At 30.0% G+C, this 18,978-nt stretch overlaps 2 protein-coding genes and 1 long non-coding RNA gene across 4 annotated transcripts; all 3 read right to left on the bottom strand.

The window, feature by feature from the left end:
* Positions 1–2,428: 2,428 nt before the first annotated feature.
* On the bottom strand, positions 2,429–6,879 carry LOC115702927 (ceramide synthase LOH2). Of its 2 annotated transcripts, XM_030630399.2 has the most exons (7): positions 6,725–6,879; positions 6,357–6,578; positions 5,383–5,591; positions 4,441–4,596; positions 3,153–3,338; positions 2,894–3,072; positions 2,429–2,806 (listed from the first exon to the last, which is right to left on the bottom strand). In XM_030630399.2, the coding sequence occupies exons 2-7, from the start codon at positions 6,462–6,464 to the stop codon at positions 2,787–2,789; spliced, it is 858 nt and encodes a 285-aa protein (XP_030486259.2). In that variant the 5' UTR covers positions 6,465–6,578; positions 6,725–6,879; the 3' UTR covers positions 2,429–2,786. The 2 variants fall into 2 exon arrangements, with proteins under 2 accessions (XP_030486259.2, XP_030486260.2); XM_030630400.2 differs by having other exon boundaries at positions 6,357–6,775.
* Positions 6,880–7,160: 281 nt separating this feature from the next.
* On the bottom strand, positions 7,161–9,137 carry LOC133032090 (uncharacterized). The gene is made up of 3 exons (XM_061105921.1): positions 8,946–9,137; positions 7,756–8,124; positions 7,161–7,370 (listed from the first exon to the last, which is right to left on the bottom strand). Exons 1-3 carry the CDS (start codon positions 9,135–9,137, stop codon positions 7,161–7,163), a joined length of 771 nt encoding a protein of 256 aa, XP_060961904.1.
* A 6,621-nt stretch (positions 9,138–15,758) lies between these two features.
* Positions 15,759–16,708, bottom strand: LOC115718788 (uncharacterized). Its single transcript, XR_004012038.2, has 2 exons — positions 16,105–16,708; positions 15,759–16,007 (listed from the first exon to the last, which is right to left on the bottom strand). It is a non-coding gene; the product is annotated as an uncharacterized LOC115718788 (long non-coding RNA).
* Positions 16,709–18,978: the final 2,270 nt, after the last annotated feature.

Genomic DNA, 18,978 nt, shown 5'->3' with positions numbered 1-18,978 from the left:
TGTTACTAAGTTCATGGATAGGCCGATGGGTTAAGAAATAAAAGAATGGCCCGTAAGCATATGACTAATTTTATTGAAATATTAATGGAATTAATAGACGAGATTATCAATATTGATATCATCTAATAAATTACACTGCAGTCGCGTTAGTAAATATGTTTTATTGTATTCAGAGGGAGGTAACAACAGACTTATGACTAGTTTGGCACAGCAGTACTGTGTGAAAAAACAGTTGTAGCTACTTGTGAGAAAAAGAAGTTGTAGCAGAACTGTAGAAAAATATGAGTTGAGTGTTTCGTAAATTATAAATTTTAAAGTGTTGTAAGTTGTTAAGATTCTATTATAATAATGATAATATTTTAATCTAATTCATTATAATCACAAATATATATAAAATTTTTATTTTCTATTTATTTTTAAATTTTTTTTCATAGTATAAATTTATATGCATTTGATAAAAACTTTGTATACAAACTTTGAGTACTTATACAAACTTAAAACTTTTTATGCCATAGAAAATAAACTCTATTAATTTTTCTCATAAAAATTCCACTAATAAGTAATAACTTTAAGCAAATCAGTTACTTGGACAATTTATTGGACTTACTCTTTATTCAACTTGGCCTAATTAGAGATTAATGAAGTCCACTCCAATTTTATGACCTAGTCCTAATCCAAAGTGGTACATTAATGTCATTTATGTATGAACACTTCAGTATGCTTTGTACTTTCCATTTCAATTGTTTCTTGGGCCGTTGATCCACGATGATTAATGACTTGGGAAATGAATGAAAGTTGTAGCCCTAGGTTCATAAATAGTCATAGACTCATAGTACTAGCTTTTATTATTTTTTTAGTTTGAATTATTATTATTCTTTTTTAAATTCCATTTAAATTATTTTTATATAAAGATTTAATTGCCAAATAACAATTTTACATATTCAACTATTTTAAAATACAGTAGTTAAACTACAGCAAATTGAGAATTTATATACTTTCGCTACTAATTTATTTATTTAAATTTTTTATAAGAACATAACATAATTTTTAGAATTTTTTGCAGCTAAACCCTCTCAACTATCGCTTTACTTACACTTAACTCTCTAACCTCAAATTTTGACGGTAAGACCCTCCAAACTACTTAAATGCTTACAAATTTAAGGTGTCATCCATTTTTCACAATTTATTGCCAATATAGACTAATTATGTGTACACTTTAGTGCGTGTGTCAAATTTATATCAGTACACTTAATATTATTATTTAAAAAATATAAATTATTTTAAAATTTATTATATTTTTTTATGTTATTTTAAATATTTTATTTTTATAATTTTATTTAATTTTAAATAATAATATTAAGTGTACTAATATAAATATGTCATGTGTACAAGAGTGTACCCATAAGCAGTTCATAATGACAATTAATCGAATGACACCTTAAATTTTAATCTTTAATTTTTATGAAATATTCTAATAGTTTTTTATTTCATTTTTATTCTAATATAACAAATCTTGCGAATAGAAAAATTGGATTTTTATGATTATCCATTTCTATCAGACAGCTTTCAAGTGTGAACATTTATTTAGCACCACAATTTGAGGTATATATCGTCTTTAGTTTCCATCATTAATTGAAATTAATTGTATAAATAAATAAAATGTTTTTCTCATTCCCACATCAACGTCTTTTTCTGTGAGGGGTTCAAGAGCAGTCGTCTGAGAGTGGTTCGGTTCGGCTCAACGACATCCTCCGTTTCAGATTTTGTTTTCATTTATTAATTTACTATTATTAGTTTAATTCTAATTAATATTTTTATGGGGTTCGAATTATAAGGAGTTCATTCCTTAATTAATTTTAATGTTGTGATCGTGTTTATATGTTGAAGCTAATTTAGTTTTTCTATTAGTCTTGTCTTTTGACATGGTTATTTAGTCTTGTCTTTTGACATGGTTATTTAGTCTTTTCCTTTTAGTTTTTTCTGGTTCGAGTCTTGTCTTTTGGCATGAGTTATGTAGCTCAGAATCATCATGGTGCTATGGTAGAAACATTCGAGAAGGGAAAGATTGGATGTGTTCAACCCGAAATTGCTGAGATAATATGCATTAAAGAAGCATTGAGTTGAATTGCAACTCATTCGTGGGATATAGTCATGTTGAAAACAGATAGTTTGGTGTGTGTCCAAGCGATTCAGAGCGGTATTTTATGCCTTCACAATTTGTGTTTCGTAAAATGATATGCAAATAAGTTGACTCATCGCTTAGCAAGAGACTTATTTCTCTACAGGTCGTGTGTTTCAATTGGAAAACTATTCCTCCGAAACGTATTCTATTGTTTTAAACGAATTTATTAATTAATGGATCTTATGATTTTTATTCAAAAAAAAATTGTATAAATAAATAAAAATAATACAAGAAAATCCATCAAACTCAAAAAAATATCATCTAATCTGATTATGTAAATCTAAATATGTTTACATTCATATAAAGAATTAATTCCATTATATTTGAATTTGACCAGTAATTCTTGAACAAAAATAATATCTAGCCAAACAAATTATACAAGAATTGCCTATTATTTATACACTGAAAAGTTTTTATCTCTGGTCATCTCAGCACTAACTAGCTCAAGAATCATTTGGAAAAAAAAAAGAACAAAAGTGAATGAAAGCCCTTCCTTCCCTACAGGAAACAACCACTTTCTTTAGTACAACATCTTTCATCAAAAAACAGTTGCCAAGGGCAGGCCGAAACCCGAAACCCAAACCACCGGTACAAAATCTTTCATTTAATCATCGTCTTCTGAATCTGTAGATATAAAACAAAAGCGAAAATTCTTCAGTTAAAGAGTTAAAAAAAACAACAACATGATGATCCATCAGTTACATTTCTTACCAGATCTAATATCTTCTCCAACTTTTCCTCTATTTTTCAGCTGTCTTTGGATCATCGCACATATGAGGACCCACCAGTATATGTGGAAGACAAGTAGCATAAGTAACATAGTATTGAAAACGTAGTACATGAATCGGTGAAACGCCTCTGACAGTCTCAAGTACTTGCAGAGGTCGTAGCTGGAACAAAATCAAGCATGAGAAAGATCAGCCAAGGGAAATTTACATAAATAATGCGCTTTTTTCATTACAAGGCCAACCTTGACGATCTTATGATCCAAAAGGGGAAATATATAAGCCGCAGTATGAGCCACGAAACAGCAAAACATCCGAAGAACACACTTGCTCCCAGCTCCTTTTCTGAATACTTGAAAACCTTTGCGGCTTCCATAAACACGTCACTTGCATCATGCAGAGCTAGGATAATTGATCCTATCCGAAAAAACCTGTGATTGGATAATTCATTACCTCTTTTCTGAATAAACAGGCTTAGTATTGTGATTGTAGTTTAATCTTGGGAAGCTTAAATCAGTTAAATATAAATTACAATCTACACGCACTTCAGCAATATAATATTAATTGTAGAACTGAATGACCAGCTTTACATGTATATATATTCTCAATCATTGGTTTTATTTTACCCAATCTCAGTAATAGTCAATCTACAACTCCATTAAAATAATTGAAACTAACAATTGATTTCATACAAAATATAGCAACTAGTATAGAAACAGCCAGTGCAAGGTTTCAAAAATGACAGAATTTTGCACATCTTGCCACCAAAAACATATATCTCAATCCCTATAACAGCATATTAACGCATATATCCCAATAAATGTTCAATGATAGTTAATAAGTTTTATACCTCCCTCCCATATATCCATAAAACTAATATAGTCACACATCATTGCAAAAATCAGCTCAGGTGCTACAATAAGCAAATAGCCAAGCAGGGCTGAAGATAGAACATGAATACTGGCTTTTGCTTTGTATCAACGGAGCTCGAAACTGTTAATAGTTGCTAACTCGTAAAAATGATGTATGTTAAGATAACATATACAAACACCAGCTTTTTTGCTTAGTATATTCAAAGTATTGCCAGCCGTTAATAGTTTCTAAGAGAACTGAAAGCATTTAATATTTATAGAGAAAGGACCCAAAGTAAAATTTCATTCTCTACTTCAATAACCACGTCATTTTTAATTTAAGAAAAAAAGATAAAATCAGAGTATGCTAAGTAATGAATATCAGAACTAATAAGGGCAAGATAAGACAGTGTAAAGCTTTTCCGCTAATGTTCAATGTAATTTGCAAGTTCTTTTAGGAATGAATAAATAATAAGCAAGTATGCATCTCAAAACATGTCCCTAGTTCATTTTTTAACTTTGGAAGTACATGTTAGATTTGTGCAACATAAAAGTTCAGGAAAAAGGTAGAAGCAAATGCAGTAAAAAAATGGAAGACAAATAAATATCAAAATTAGAATTGAATATGCTATGCCATATCTTTCAACTAGTGGAACTAGCATAATAAATGATCTTTTAGTACCTTGTAAAGTATGAGAACCCGATCAGGATAACGGTTATTACATGATGAGACATCATTACTGAAAAATCCTTCCTTCGAGTCTCCCACGCAAGAAGGGCAGCTATGCTGTACATGTAGAATCCACATTGACACATATAGAATAGCTTCAATGGAAGCCTAAAAAGGAAAGGAAAAGGGGTCAACGTTAGAGTTTTTTATTGCTATAAGTGCCAAATTAAACCCTTTAAGAATGTGAGAATTCTCTAATCAAATAGACTCAGCACCAAAAAGAAAAATTCTTGATATGCCATTTTCAAGACAACTTGATGTTAATACGATGAAACAAAAATGCATTCCAGGTCAAAAGGCAAAGGAAAGGGTACTTATGCATAATCTAGACTAAAAGGACCAAGTAATACATATATCATTGATTTTCTGTAAATATCACACATCTATAAAGAAAGCATATGGTCACACTTGGATCCTATTCAAGTACTATAGATTTATAATAGAATATTGGAAGAAAGAAAACAAGCTAAAAGTGTAAATAATCTCAAAATTGAAACAAGAAAATTAGCAGACTTAAACGTTAAGAGAAATTACACTAAAAGTTAAAATAATCAAAACTGAGTCATAGGCCATATCGCCAGCTAAATGACCAAAAAATACATTTTATAATAAATAATTCAGTATGGCATATTACTCCTGTAATTAAACTAAACAAACTTAATTTCAAAGTGTAGGATCCATCTACATAAGCAGGAGCATGAATTTGACCCATTTTCTTATATGTAATAGCAGACAAGATGAGCTCTTGTCCTATGTCATCACTTAGTTGAATGAAAAACTAAAGCAAGGTAAAAATATTTAAGCAAGTGTTTAGCATGCTAATATTAAAATTAGAGTTCATGCACGAATACACCCAACATAATAACAGTAAGTCCCAGAACACAAATTACTTACTTTAACTCCTGATCTGGCCAGCCTTTAAAGAACTCATTTGTATCTCGAAACCATGGTTCATTATAGGAAATTTTGAGAATGCATGCTTCGACAGTGGCATAGTATGTTAACTTCCACATAGACTCCGAGCATTTTGCAATCTTTGCTTGCATACCCTCATTAATCTTTGAGGAAATAGATCCATTGCTCAACAACCGGAAGGCCAACCTCTGAAATGGAAAAGAGCAAAGGATTCATAAATTAAATAGCAATATGTAGCAAAGTAAACCCCTTCCACAAACTTTTCCAATGCAGGGGAAGAGCCCTCCCCTGTGACTTCCTTTCTCTAGCTTTCCAATATAACAGTTTTACAAGAAAGATTTCAACATGTCATCTTTTTCAGATAACAGCATTTCCATTGTTTAAGAAAAACAGTGAAAATACCACATCATTACTTTCACATTTACCAATAACCAACCCCACAAGCTTGAACGGCACATTGTTAATCAAGTCCATAAATACATTCAAATTTAATCTTGCTAAGTTAATAATAACTACAAGCCCTTAGATGATTACCAGAAATGACAAATACCCAGTTCAACCTTATCATAAAAATAAAAATAAAAAACATAATTTTCCTTTTCTCTTCCGGATAATGGCCGAAATTTAACAGGCATTTCTTATCAAGAATGTTATCTTTTCCATATTATGATATTAAAATCATGAGTTGGTTATGCATAACAACAATGAAGAGTTCTACATTTAAATAAACTCAAAATCATATTAAAGTCATGTCATTCTTTCACTAGTTCTACATACCTATTGATATATAGGTAATCGTCAAGAACAATAAACAAACAAATCGTGAAAAACAAAGCTTTCCCAAAACTTATCAATTACAAACAATACAAATTATCAAAATTCGTAATTGTCAAGAACAGACGGATAAAACAAAGTACAGGAGAGAGAGAGAGAGAGAGCAGGAAGAATCTTACACGGAATATGAATCTATCAAGAAAGAACCTGGCGAGGACGAAGCCGAAAGCGAAGTAAATGGCGAGGAGAGAATCTGGGGCGCCATTGTAGGTGAAGATGGACTCCATGGGAGAGTTCAAAGCAGAATTGGAGTAAGAAAAAGCATGAATTCAGGAGTAAATCGAAAGGCGTCACGTCAGAAATGGAAGAATTTTCCAAGAGACAGAGATCCCAATATAGCCCTAATTATGTAAAGAAATTGGGAAAGCAAAGCTGAGATCTTGGAATGGAGACATGATTATTAATTTTATTTTATTTTATTTTTTTAAGAACAAACACAAAATAATAATAATAATAATAATAATTATAAGTACTAATAATAACAAACCAGGTGCACTGTTGGACCGCTTGCTGAGTTTTTATCTTTCTTTTTCTTCTTCTCTCTTAATTTGAGTGCTATTAATAATAAATAATAATAATAACTTTGTATTGGTTGTGGTTGGTGGTGCTTCTTAGAAGTAAAGTTAAATAAATGCTATTAATATTCACGATGTGAGTCCCTCTAATCTTAACTACTCGATGGACACGTGGCACTCATAATTTTCACCAAGGATTTACAAAAAAAAAAAGAGATTCTCATTGAAAAGCAATGAAAAATTCAAATACAATTTGGTAAACTCGACCATTAAACTTGAACAAGTTTAGCTAAGTTATAAGCAAGTTGGAATTAAGCACTCTAACACTATCTTTAATGGAGTAAATATCTTGTAAAATGGTTCCAAACTCATCAAGCAACACATCTTTTTATTCAATGTAAGAATGATTCATTGGGAGTCACTTTCCACTTCTGTCTCCATGAAATCCAATCTAAAGCACAGTTGAAGACCATGAGGGATAGCCAAAACTTCTGCCAACAAAGGAGATAAGATTCCTTGAACTAGAGACGCTGCAAAAGCTAAACGAAGACCATGGCGGTCATGGATTGTTGCACCAAGCCCCACCTTTCGAGCAACCTCGTCAATCCCAGCATTCACCTTTCCAACAGTGCTTTTATCTTCTCAGAGGTAGCTTCAATTCCTTTTGCGTTAACTATAAAACTAAGAAAGTTCCCTGAGGAAATCCTAAATGAGCATTTCTTGGTGTTTAACTTCAGAATTTTTTCAATATTAAGAAGCATTCTGTGAGGTCTCTGCATGGTTCTCGCTCTTGATTAATTTTACTAACATATTATTCACATATACTTTCATATTCCGACCTATTTGGTTTTTGAACATACAATTCACGAGGTGTTGGTACGTTGCTCTAGCATTTTTGAGTCTCAAAGGCATAACCTTGTAATGTTATAACCCCATATTGATAACAAAACTTGTGTTCTTAATCTAGAACATGCATTTTTATTTGGTTATAACTGGAATATACTTCCATAGAGGTCACCAGCTCATATTTTGCTATCACGTCGACTAACTGATCAATCTTTGGTAATTGAAAGCAATCTTTTGAACACGCTTTATTCAGGTCAGAGAAGTCTATGCAGGTTCTCCATGTTTCATTTAGCTTTGGAACAAGAACAGGATTCAGGATCCATGTGGAATAAAATGCTTCTGTAATGAAGTTATTGGTTAACAACTTGTCAATCTCTCCCTTCAAAGCATTCTGTCGCTTGGGATCTAAAGGACGTACTTTTTGGTGCTTTCGTGGGTATGAGATATCTATGTTGAGATGGTGACGAATCACATTTGGGTCGATAATGATCCTAACCAAATCTGAATGGCTCCAAGAAAATTGGTCCTAGTTTGCCTTCAAGAATACGATTAATTATTATTTAAGTTCTTCCCTAAATCCTTTCCAATGTTAACATACTTGGTTGGATCGTTTGGGTCTAAATTCACTTCTTATAACTCTTCAATTGACTTGAGTTGATTGTGTTCATCTTGAATCCTAGGATCCAAGTCTTTCATCTTGCATACCGCATTTTTTTCTGCTATGGTTACCATTAGCTGGTGGGTTGCCCTTCTTTCCTTCAATTCATGACCAGTTTCTCGACTTGTTGTTGTTGATTTGCTGTGTTCTAATTCAATCGATCCCATAGATCTAGAACATTGTGGTTCAGATGCTCACATAAGTCGGGTTGTGTACGATTTAAGTGTTCATGAAGATCAAGATCACGTCGCCTTCCATCCTTTCAATCATAATTACTAACTAATCTTGTTGTTGGGAGACTTTTAGATTGAAAACTTTACGAATTACTCATGTTCTCTTGTTCATCATGATAATGGCAACAAATACTTTCCTCTCTTCGTGTTTGCCTTTCTCGTGCATGCGACCTAGTGTATCTACTTTGACCACGTGTCCTTGACCCACTTGGGACAATACTTGATTCCGTTTCTTGAGGATCTTCTCGTGTAGGCCTTCGTCTTTGAAAGAGATTTGATACATGGTCCCTACTCAAAGTAGGTATACATGCTATCTTATTTGTTTTGTTTTGGCCTTTGCCAGTGTCTCGGTGGATGCCCTGACCTGGGATGTCCCCTTGGATTCCTCGCATTATGTTGGGTGAATCCTCAGTTGCCATGTCGTGTTTGTCTGGTATCTCCATTCATAAGGGATACCTCTAGATTGTCAGGTTGTACATTCCCATGATTAATGTTACCACGTGAAGTTCCTAGATCATTTGGTTGAGTTTCCCTATTGTTAGTGTTTCTTGGATTTTGGGGACCTCTTGTGTCCACTAGGATATTCCTCATATTCTCTGGTTGATCATCCTGAGGATTTGTGGTTATTATCTCTAGAAGCTTCCTCATTCCTCTTGTTTCTCGATCCTCTAAGTCTTCCTCGTGGTCGCTTAGTGGATTGGTTAGGGGGTGCATCACTGTGTGCTGCTCTTCCAACCCTAGTCCACATTCCAACTTAATATTTCTCTGATTGATTCTATCAATCTCTGTAACGTCCCCGCTTCAAGCCTCCATTGGGCCCTTACACCCACGGACTGAATGGCTCTTATACACGAGTACGTCACTATGGCTGCTTCATGGACTGATGACTGACCCTACAGACCAACACGAGTGTTTCCAGCATGCTTTGTCCTCACTCGCACGCTTCCTGGGAAAACTTCCCAGGAGGTCACCCATCCTTAAATTACTCCAGGCCAAGCACGCTTAACTGTGGAGTTCTTTCGTGATGGGCTACCGAAAAACAAGATGCACCTTGTTGATATAGGTAGTACCAATCAATCCATTTAAGCTCTATTCAACTGTGTAGTCCCATACCTACACAGTCTTAGAATCATCCCACTTGACCTTCCCCAGGCGGTGTGAGATTGTACAACTTACCCGGTATTTCCCCTTACGAATCACGGGACTACTGACTGTCACAATCTCTAGCGTAGTTGACTGTTTTCTAACTCCACCAATAGCACATATATATCTTGTAGGATCGTACGCATCCTGACTATGTCTTTCAAGGATTTCATCTCTCGTTTGTTCAAAACCTCCTTCATTATTTCCCCTTCCCGAGCGCGGGATCTCAGTCGTATTTGTTCTCTGGGAATTTCTGGTGTTCTTTCTTAGGACATTGAGTTGTTTTCTCGGCTGAGTGTCATCATTTGAGGGGAATCCTCAGACATGGTTGGAGAAAAAAAGGGAAAGTTTGAATATTACTCAAGGGAGGTGCGTTTTCTGAGTTTTTTACGAGACTCTCAATGAAAGCACTAAACTGTTAACGCCGATTTTTGTTAACCAATAAATGAGCCTTACTTTAGTAAATAAACATAAGAATAATAATAATAATAAACAGTAATAGCAATAATATACATATATATATATATATATGAAAACAAGAAGGTTTTTTTTACGTAGTTTTGAAGATAATTCTTCATATTCACGAGTTCATCTTATTATTAGGATTTGATGAGTTGTTTTATAGAATACATGATACAATATTTTAATTGTTATCTATAATTCTCAATTTGGTCGTCTCCCATTTTGGGAGATCCTCCTCTATTTATAAGTGTTTTGGGGTAACAGTTATTCTCTTAGGATCTTATCCTCGTAACTGTTCATCAAACGTGAATAATTCTCACATTTTATATTTGCAACACATAAAATAAAACAAATAATTGCTATAACTGCTCTTGCTTTATCTAAACACGGTTATGCTGATTAAGCTTATACATCTCACAGTATTGAGGATCATCTTCTGATATTTACCTTGAAGACAATTTTCATCCCTAAGTATGATCTTTAGAAATGTTTCTCACACTCTTCTATAATGTTGTAACTGACCGAGTATATCAACGCGAGATGCTGTCATCCTGTATCATTTGCGATTATTCTGAGATAAATGGCGTTTTGTGTACATCTTTTAGTCTTTCAACATACTCACAAGTATGTGGGTTATTAAGTTGAAAACTCATAAAGAATTCATTATTTACTCTTTCCAATTGACTGTCGTTCTATTGTATACTCTATGTATCTTAAGATGGACCTTCGACATTGATTGTTCATCTCGCTGGTCTTATAAGATAGTAGTTGTTATTTTCAGCTTGCCTTTATTTTTAAAAAGAGAGGTTTAATTATATTTACTAATTTTATTTTTTGAGGCAAGTGATTGTGTGTATTTTTTTTTTTTTTTTATAGTCCGAGCTGGTTCATTTCCAACTTTCTTATATGCATTGACAACTCTTGTATTTGCCCACAAATTGTGGCTGGTGCTTAGTTTTAACTAATGAATTTACACACTGAATAAATAAAATAAAGAATGAATTAGCCTTTGTTATAAAGAAGGGCTATTTACAAAAATATGGGAAAATAAAAATAAGTTTTGATATATATGGCATAAAAACTTAATTACACTAAATATGGCATTTTTTTAAAAAACTTACAAATATGGGAAAAAGTCTTGAGTAATGCCATAAAAAACTTAAAATTTGTGTTTCTTTTTATTTATTTTTTCCTTTTTTAAAAAAATAATATACTAAAATAAATAAAAAATGATCTCAACTATAGATATTATTTTTTTTTTACAGAAATTAAACTTGTTTTTTTTTTTTATTTAAACTACTATTTTTTTTCTTTGTTTTTTTGTTAAGAACTAATTATTTCATTAAAAGCAACAGGAAAAAAAAAATCAGTTTCATCAACATCATCCTGAAGAAAAAACAATATAAAAAATTATAATCTAAAGATAATATAAACTTTAAAAATCAATTTCATCAACATTGAAAGAAACTATTAATTTCATTAAAAGAATAAAAAAAAATAATTTCATTAAAAGAATAAAAAAAATAATTTCATTATGTTATTAGAATTTTTTTTCAAGTTACTTTTTTATTATTTTGTTTCTAGGTTGGAAACTTACACTTATATTTTGTTATTAAATTATTGGTAGGCATTATGTGTTATTTTGATTATATTTGTGATTAGTATTTTTTTTTTTTGTATATTTGTGTGTGTATGTTTTTATTTGATTGTCTGATGAAACTGGTTTCAATTAACTTTATTATTAACATTTGTATTTTGTTATGATTTTTTATAACGTCAAAACTGGTTTCACATGTCGAAACTGGTTTCACATGTTTTAACTATTCTGTAATGGGGTTGCTCAATTTTTATGATATTATTATATAATTTTCGTTTGTATAAAACCAGTTTTATTATTTTATGATATTTGAACAACAATTTTTATTTTATTTTAATTAATCAGTTTCTGACATGCATATTATTTTATTATTTTCATAACTGGTTTTTTTAAGTAATTAATTTTTTTTATTGTTGTTCATAATTGAGTTTTATTCAATTTTTTATTAATTTATCTCAAGAAACTAGTTTTTATTTGTTTGTTTTTATTTTGGTTGTTTTACTAACTGGTTTCTCACATTCCACTGTTTTTTTTTTGTTATTCTTTTATGGTTTTTATTGCACTTTTGTCTCTTTAATTTTCTTTGTTTCTTTTTTTTTTCTCTTTGATTTTAATTTGTGATTCTCTTTGTTATATTTGCTGCATATTGTATGTTTAAATTAACTCTAATTTTTGAGCAAGCAAATAAAAAATTAAATGCCAAAATAAAGAATGAAGTTAGAAGTTTGATTATTAGGTATTGATATAAATTTTATATGTTCGAAACTGGTTTTTAAATTTAGTATCGTTAATTTGTAAAAGTTTAGTTATTAGGCATTGTGTATTTTTTATTATGTTATTGTTGAAACTTTTTTTTTTTTTGCCTCTTTTAATGAAATAATTCGTTTATTTTAATATTGATGAAACTGGTTTTTAAAGTTAGTATCGTTTTTAGATTGTAATTTTTTTCATTATCTTGTTGATGAAACTATTTTTTGTATTCTTTAAATGAAATTATTAGTTTCTTTCAATGTTGATGAAACTAGTTTTTAAAGTTTGGATTCTTTTTAGATTATGATTTTTTATATTTTTTTTTCAGGATGATACTGATGAAACTGGTTTTTTTTTTTTTTTTTTTTTTTTCTGCTGTTTTTAATGGAATAATTAGTTTTTAACAAAAAAAAAACGAATAGTAGTTTAAATAAAAAAACAAGTTTAATTTTTGTAAAAAAAAAATGAAATATAAAAATGTACACTTATTATATATATTAAGAGAAAAAAATTAGGTTGAGAAAAAAATTGAAAAAAAAAAGAGACACAAAGAGAAATTAGAAAAAAAAAATAGAGAGAGATAAGCGAAAGAAAGAAAAAAAAAAGTAGCAACTGACTTAAAAGTTGAAAAGAAAAAAGAGAGCCAAAATTGACTAAAAAATATATAAAAAAGACAAAAAAAAAAAAAACTTTTTGAAGTTTCAATAAGTAAAAAAGAAAAAAAAAATTAATAAAAGTATAAAAGTAAAATGTTCTTGTCAAATTAAAAATGTAGTATTTGGTGTAAATTTTTCAAATAAAAAGAAACCCTAAAATGTAAGTGTAAAATAAATTAAAAAAATAAATAAAACTAATTAAGCTAAAAATAAAAACATAAAATATGAGATTGGATAATAAGTTTATAAAAATATGGCATATTAAATACCATAAAAAACTTAAATGTAAAAAAATGTCATAGAAAAGTAGCAAACCTAAAAATGCCATATTTTTCTAACTTTGTTATGTTATGAAATCTCATATTTCATGTAATTTTCACTATAAAGAATGCTCATTAAAGCCCATGAATACATACTAAAGTTAAAGTCCAGCTATATATTGAATTGTAGGCAAACTGCATATTAGAAGCCCATTTACAAGATTTAATTTTCTCACAATTGGGCTATAAATAGATCCCTTGAGTATATAAGGACTAATCTATTTAAGGGTTTTTATAAAAATATTAGATTTTGAGTAAAAATTTATAGTTTTACTGCCACACAATTTTCTTTTACAAAAGTACTATCTTTTGATAAAACATCCTAAAATAATTGTAAAATAACAAAACAGAATAATTAGAAACAACAGTAAAACAACTAAAAAATAACCGTAAAACAACAGTGAAAACTTAATACAATACCCAATATTTTTAAAAAAATATAGTATTTTGAAAAAATTCTACCTTACAGTAAAAAAAATTAAAAATTTATGTGGTGTAAAAACTCCATCTATTTATCAGTGTAAATTCATTCATTTAGATAATAATTTAAAATAAAAAAGCTCAATTCATTTAGTTTCATTTAGTTGAGCTTTTTTTTGTTAGAATATTACCATACGAAATCATATATTAGGATTACTATATTAACACAATTTTTATTGATTAATATAAAAAATATTATATTTATGTTAATTACCAATTTTATTTTTAATTATTTTAAAAAAATTTGACAATTAATTGTGGCAGATGTCAATATTGATAAAAAGTCTTACCTATATAAATAAATAGTATTGACCCCAACCTCGTGATTCAAGATCCTGTGTTAAAAAGTGGTGTACTATGCATACTGTGTTAAACTAATTTAAATTTGACACGTCAATTAATTTTTTATTTATAAAAAATTAAACTAATTTTTTTGTAAAAAATTAAACCTTTAACTTAGTCACAAAAATAATTAGCATATTTAATATAAATTAAGATAGTTGACTTGCCAAAATTAAATTGATTTAACATGATATGATTCACTACTTTTTAACAAAAAATCTTCATTCCAATATCGTTGCTCATTTTTCTATATTTCAGTAACTCCATCTAGAGAGTTAGAAAACTTAAAAGTTTAAATACCCATTCTAATTTGTGTTCATTTTCTTTTGTAGATTTGGAGTTTCTTTAAATTTTTTTGGTATTAGATGCCCTTTTGTTTTAATGGGAGGATTAAAATTAGCTTCTTAATCATTCTTGGTGACTCAAGCTCCAAAGCTTAAGGCTACATTGGCTACCAATTCTCCTCCCTCATCAATCATTCCTTAGTTATGGAGACACCAAGTGTATGTATGCAACTATTAAAAGCAAACATCCTTTAAAATTTCTTGATCCTACTTTTACTCCACCATAGTTTCAAGACAACTGAAGATATAGATCGGCTGCTCGTCTCATTGATGAGTTTTTTGATTGAGATGTTAAAGACAGTCTTCTTGTTTCTTGGCTTCTTTTATCTATACTTGAAAAATCTTAACTCGAATCGTTAGATGCAATAGTGCAACTCAAATGTAGTCGCATTCAGCTCCATCAAACTCGCCTTACCAATAGCCTATAGTGGCTATCTCCTAAAATTAAGCATATCTTTGATTCTTTAACATTTATTGGTCATGCCCTGAGGATGATTTTAAATGGTCTCACTAGAGACTAGTCTATATCTTCATTACTTTATTAAGCTAAAATGATCTATATTTTATTTTCGATAAGTCAACTTGTAAAATTTCATGCAATGCTCATCTCCCATCCATTCTCAATTTTAATGGTGAAGAATTGAAAATCAGCCTATTTTATTATTATTTTAAAAAGAAAAGAAATATAATATTATTTTGAGTAATTTGCGGCATAAATACCTAAGTTTTATCCCGAGTAGCAGATAAATACCAAAGTCGTATTTTTGGCGGTAAAAATACCTTCCGTCACTAGTGTGGAACTTCCGTAGGTACCTCGTTGTTAACTGACATGTCGGCATCTACGTGTCACTCATTAATTGGTCCATGTCATTAATTCTTTTATTTATTATTTAAATAATTATTTAAATGTTTAAATATTATAAAAAATTAATAAAAAAAACTAATTATAATTTATTTTATTTTATTTTTTAACATTTACTTCTTTTCCATTTCTTTTTCTTTGAATTAATCAATAAACTCGATTGGGAAATTGAAAGGCAGAAAACAAAACCCAGATCGATCTAGATATCCAACTTCAAACGCAGAAAATTTTTTTTAAAAGCAATCCAAAAATATATACCCTATCTATATCAACTCACTATTTTCCTTCCCTATTCATCATCCAATTTCAAAAATTTAGAAAACAAATTTATATAAACAAATAAAATCTCAAATCCAAACAAATCCATAAATATATAAAACCCAGAAATTACAAACAAGCCAATAAATTTCAGATTCAAACTTGTTGCATTCAAACCAATTCTTTACAACTACACAGACTATACTCAGATTTATACACAAATAAATAGCAACATTTCATCAAGCTCCCTCATTGAAACCAAAAAAAAAATACAGTATGGTCTGCTCCTCATTTCAGATTTCTCCTGCACAAATACAGTATGGTTGCTTCTCCTCATTGTTCAATATTGTATTTACAGAAGAAAATATGGCAAAAAAAAAAAAAAATCAAACAACCAATACCTCTATAATCTTCTATTTAGTCAAACCCATATCCAAATCTGGTCTTTTTGAGGTAGATCTCGTCTTCTCGCAAGAGGAGCTTGGGGATGGCGATTCCGCCATTGAATCCGGCAAGGAGACAAGAGAGGGAGAAATTGAGCAGAGGGAACTCAAGCTTCATGGTGACGGTGGATCAAGGAATAGCTTTGTGGTCCACCATTGAAACCGACGAGAGAGATCCACCATTGAAACCGACGAGAGAGAGAGATTGTGGTCCACCATTGAGACCGACGAGAGAGAGATTGTGGTCCACCATTGAAACCGATGAGAGAGAGATGATGTTGAGCTTGGGACTATTGACGCCGAGAGAACTCCATCGGCCGACGACGAGGGAGAGAGGCTGCACTGCAGCTTGCCTGAGAAGAAGGAGAATGGAAGAGAGAGAATGTGAACTAGAAAGGGCGTGGGAGGAGTTATTTTGGGAAGAGATGTTAGGATTTTCTTTTTCTTTCTTCTTTTTTAATTAAGTTATTTTAATATTAATTTTTTAAAATAAATTTCAGATTTCAATGAATTTCTTAAATAATAAATAAAAATTAAAAGACATGGACCAATTAATGAGTGACACGTAGATGCCGACCTGTCAGTTAACGACGAGGTACCTACAGAAGTTCCACACTAGTGACGGAATGTATTTTTACCGCCAAAAATACGACTTTGGTATTTATCTGCTACTCGGGATAAAACTTAGGTATTTATGCCGCAAATTACTCTATTATTTTTTTACTACCCTTCTTCTTCCTTAAAGATATATGATAATCCAACTTACTTATTATTAGCTACTTTTACACCCTAAAAGCTCTTCTAAAGTCATGCTAAACAATACCAAAAAATAAAAATACATGATATTTTCGAGTAATGTACAAAGATATTTGAAATTAACATAAAATAATAATATTAATGGATTTATATTAAGAGTTTATATTGTCTTAAATATAATTATATATATTCTCTTATATCTCTCCTTTTAATCTGTCTTTATTCATTGGAGTTGGATCTCTATCAAATTTTCCGTTTTGAGTTTTCATGGGAGATCAGATCACATACATAAAATTTATTTATTTGTGGACTCATGGATTATTAAAAAAAATAAAATAAAAAAAATTGAAGAACTCTTTTTTTCTATTATTTAATTTTTTTTAATGAAAACAACATATTAAACTTGTCACAAACACAACATATATAACTAAATCTTCCTTATGAGAAACTTCTAACGAGCATTTGTTGCCCTTTCCTTGGGTGCCTATTTATACATGTGAACAATAAATTATTTGATTATATTTTCGATACTTCAAATAATTTTTGTGATTTTTTTTTTCTGTAATTATAATAAATACGTATGTATTATAATTCGTGCACGTCTATATCTTTTTCAATAAGTTGAATAGAAAATTATCCAGACTTATTTTCCTATTGAATTTTTGTTTTGTTAACTGTAGCTCTAGAACCATCGATCTCATATATTAGTTGCAAATTTTAATATGGGCAACTACTTTGTACGTGATAAGCACTAGTTGTAGTTTTGTGCCGACCATATACCATACCAGGGGAGCCTAATTAAGTACTCTAATAATAATAAAACTAACATGTACTAAATTAAGTCTACTAAATTTTATTGAGATTGTTGAATTTAGAGATTTTTGTTTAATTTTAGTAAGAAAAGTCTAATATAGATCGATGAAAGTTCAAGACCATAATTTGGCACATGTCAAAGTTCGAGCAAAGCCGCCCCTGAGAGTAGACGAGCTAAGTGTGCGCCTCGGGCCCTCGATTGTTCAGACCCCAAAATTGTGAAATAAAAATATTAATATGTAGATAAAATTAAGTTATAATTAACCAAATAATATAATTAAGTTAAGAGTATTTCTCATGCACAGTACTCTAAAAATAATTATAAGTATTTAGACAATTTTTTTTTTCACTTAATATTTCAATTAATCAGATTATTAATTTTGAACTCTTCTACCAAAGGTAAAAGCACCCTAACACATTTCATTAATATAATAGTCTTAATAACAAGGTAGTGTGATAATAATGATAATTTTTCTTTCTTAGTCATGAAATATTATATTAGCACATAATGGTGCCGTTTGGTAACACTTTTATTTTTTAATTTTTTAATCACAAAATGAAAGTAAAATTTTTGTTTTTAAAAAATTTATTTTTGAAAAACAAAAATGTGTTCTGTAACCACTTTTATTTTTCAATTTTAAAAACAGAAAACAAAAGTGTGTTCTGTAAAATTTATTTTTATTTTTATTTTTTGATTTTATTTAAGTCGGGTCTAGGTCCGGGGTCGGATTCGGGTTCAAGTTAAAAGTCGAGTTCAACGCCAGGGCCGTGGGGAGGGGATTTGGGTCCGGGTCTGGTCGTAATCCAAAAGATTGATTAAGAAAAAAAAAACTGTTTAAAAAAATATTGAAAGTGATTTTTTTTGTTTTTAAAATTTTGATTTCTAATTATAAAATTGAAAAGTAAAAACAGTTTTATAGAACATGTTTTTGAAAAAAAAAATCACTTTTCTACTTTTAAAAATAAAAAATTAACTAAAAAAGTGTTACCACACGCCACTAATATTAATTATTAATAATATAAGATGTGATATTCATCATGTCAACCTTTTGAATTTTGATAATTTTACTTAGACATATTCATACGATTATTAATTATATATAATTGACATAACACATATACCCACAACAACCAAATATGTTGTTGTACAAGTATTTTAAGTATCATATCATATACTTTGTAATATTTCATTCTCTTTCTTTCATTAATTAAAATAAAAAAGAAATACATTAATAAATAAAAACTATATATATATATACATTT

This window comes from Cannabis sativa, chromosome X (genome assembly GCF_029168945.1).
Source record: "Cannabis sativa cultivar Pink pepper isolate KNU-18-1 chromosome X, ASM2916894v1, whole genome shotgun sequence".
Classification (NCBI taxonomy): domain Eukaryota; kingdom Viridiplantae; phylum Streptophyta; class Magnoliopsida; order Rosales; family Cannabaceae; genus Cannabis; species Cannabis sativa.
This window is presented reverse-complemented; position numbering and strand designations above follow the sequence as displayed.

Coding starts and splice junctions, on each gene's coding strand:
- LOC115702927 (XM_030630399.2), bottom strand. CDS start 6,464: ATGGAGTCCATCTTCACCTACAATGGCGCCCCAGATTCTCTCCTCGCC. Junction 4,597..5,382: donor TGGCCAGATCAGGAGTTAAA/GTAAGTAATTTG, acceptor TTTCCTTTTTAG/GCTTCCATTGAAGCTATTCT. Junction 3,339..4,440: donor GGGTTCTCATACTTTACAAG/GTACTAAAAGAT, acceptor ATCCAATCACAG/GTTTTTTCGGATAGGATCAA.
- LOC133032090 (XM_061105921.1), bottom strand. CDS start 9,137: ATGAGGAAGCTTCTAGAGATAATAACCACAAATCCTCAGGATGATCAA. Junction 8,125..8,945: donor TACAACCTGACAATCTAGAG/GTATCCCTTATG, acceptor AAGGCAAACTAG/GACCAATTTTCTTGGAGCCA. Junction 7,371..7,755: donor AGCTGGTGACCTCTATGGAA/GTATATTCCAGT, acceptor ACTGTTGGAAAG/GTGAATGCTGGGATTGACGA.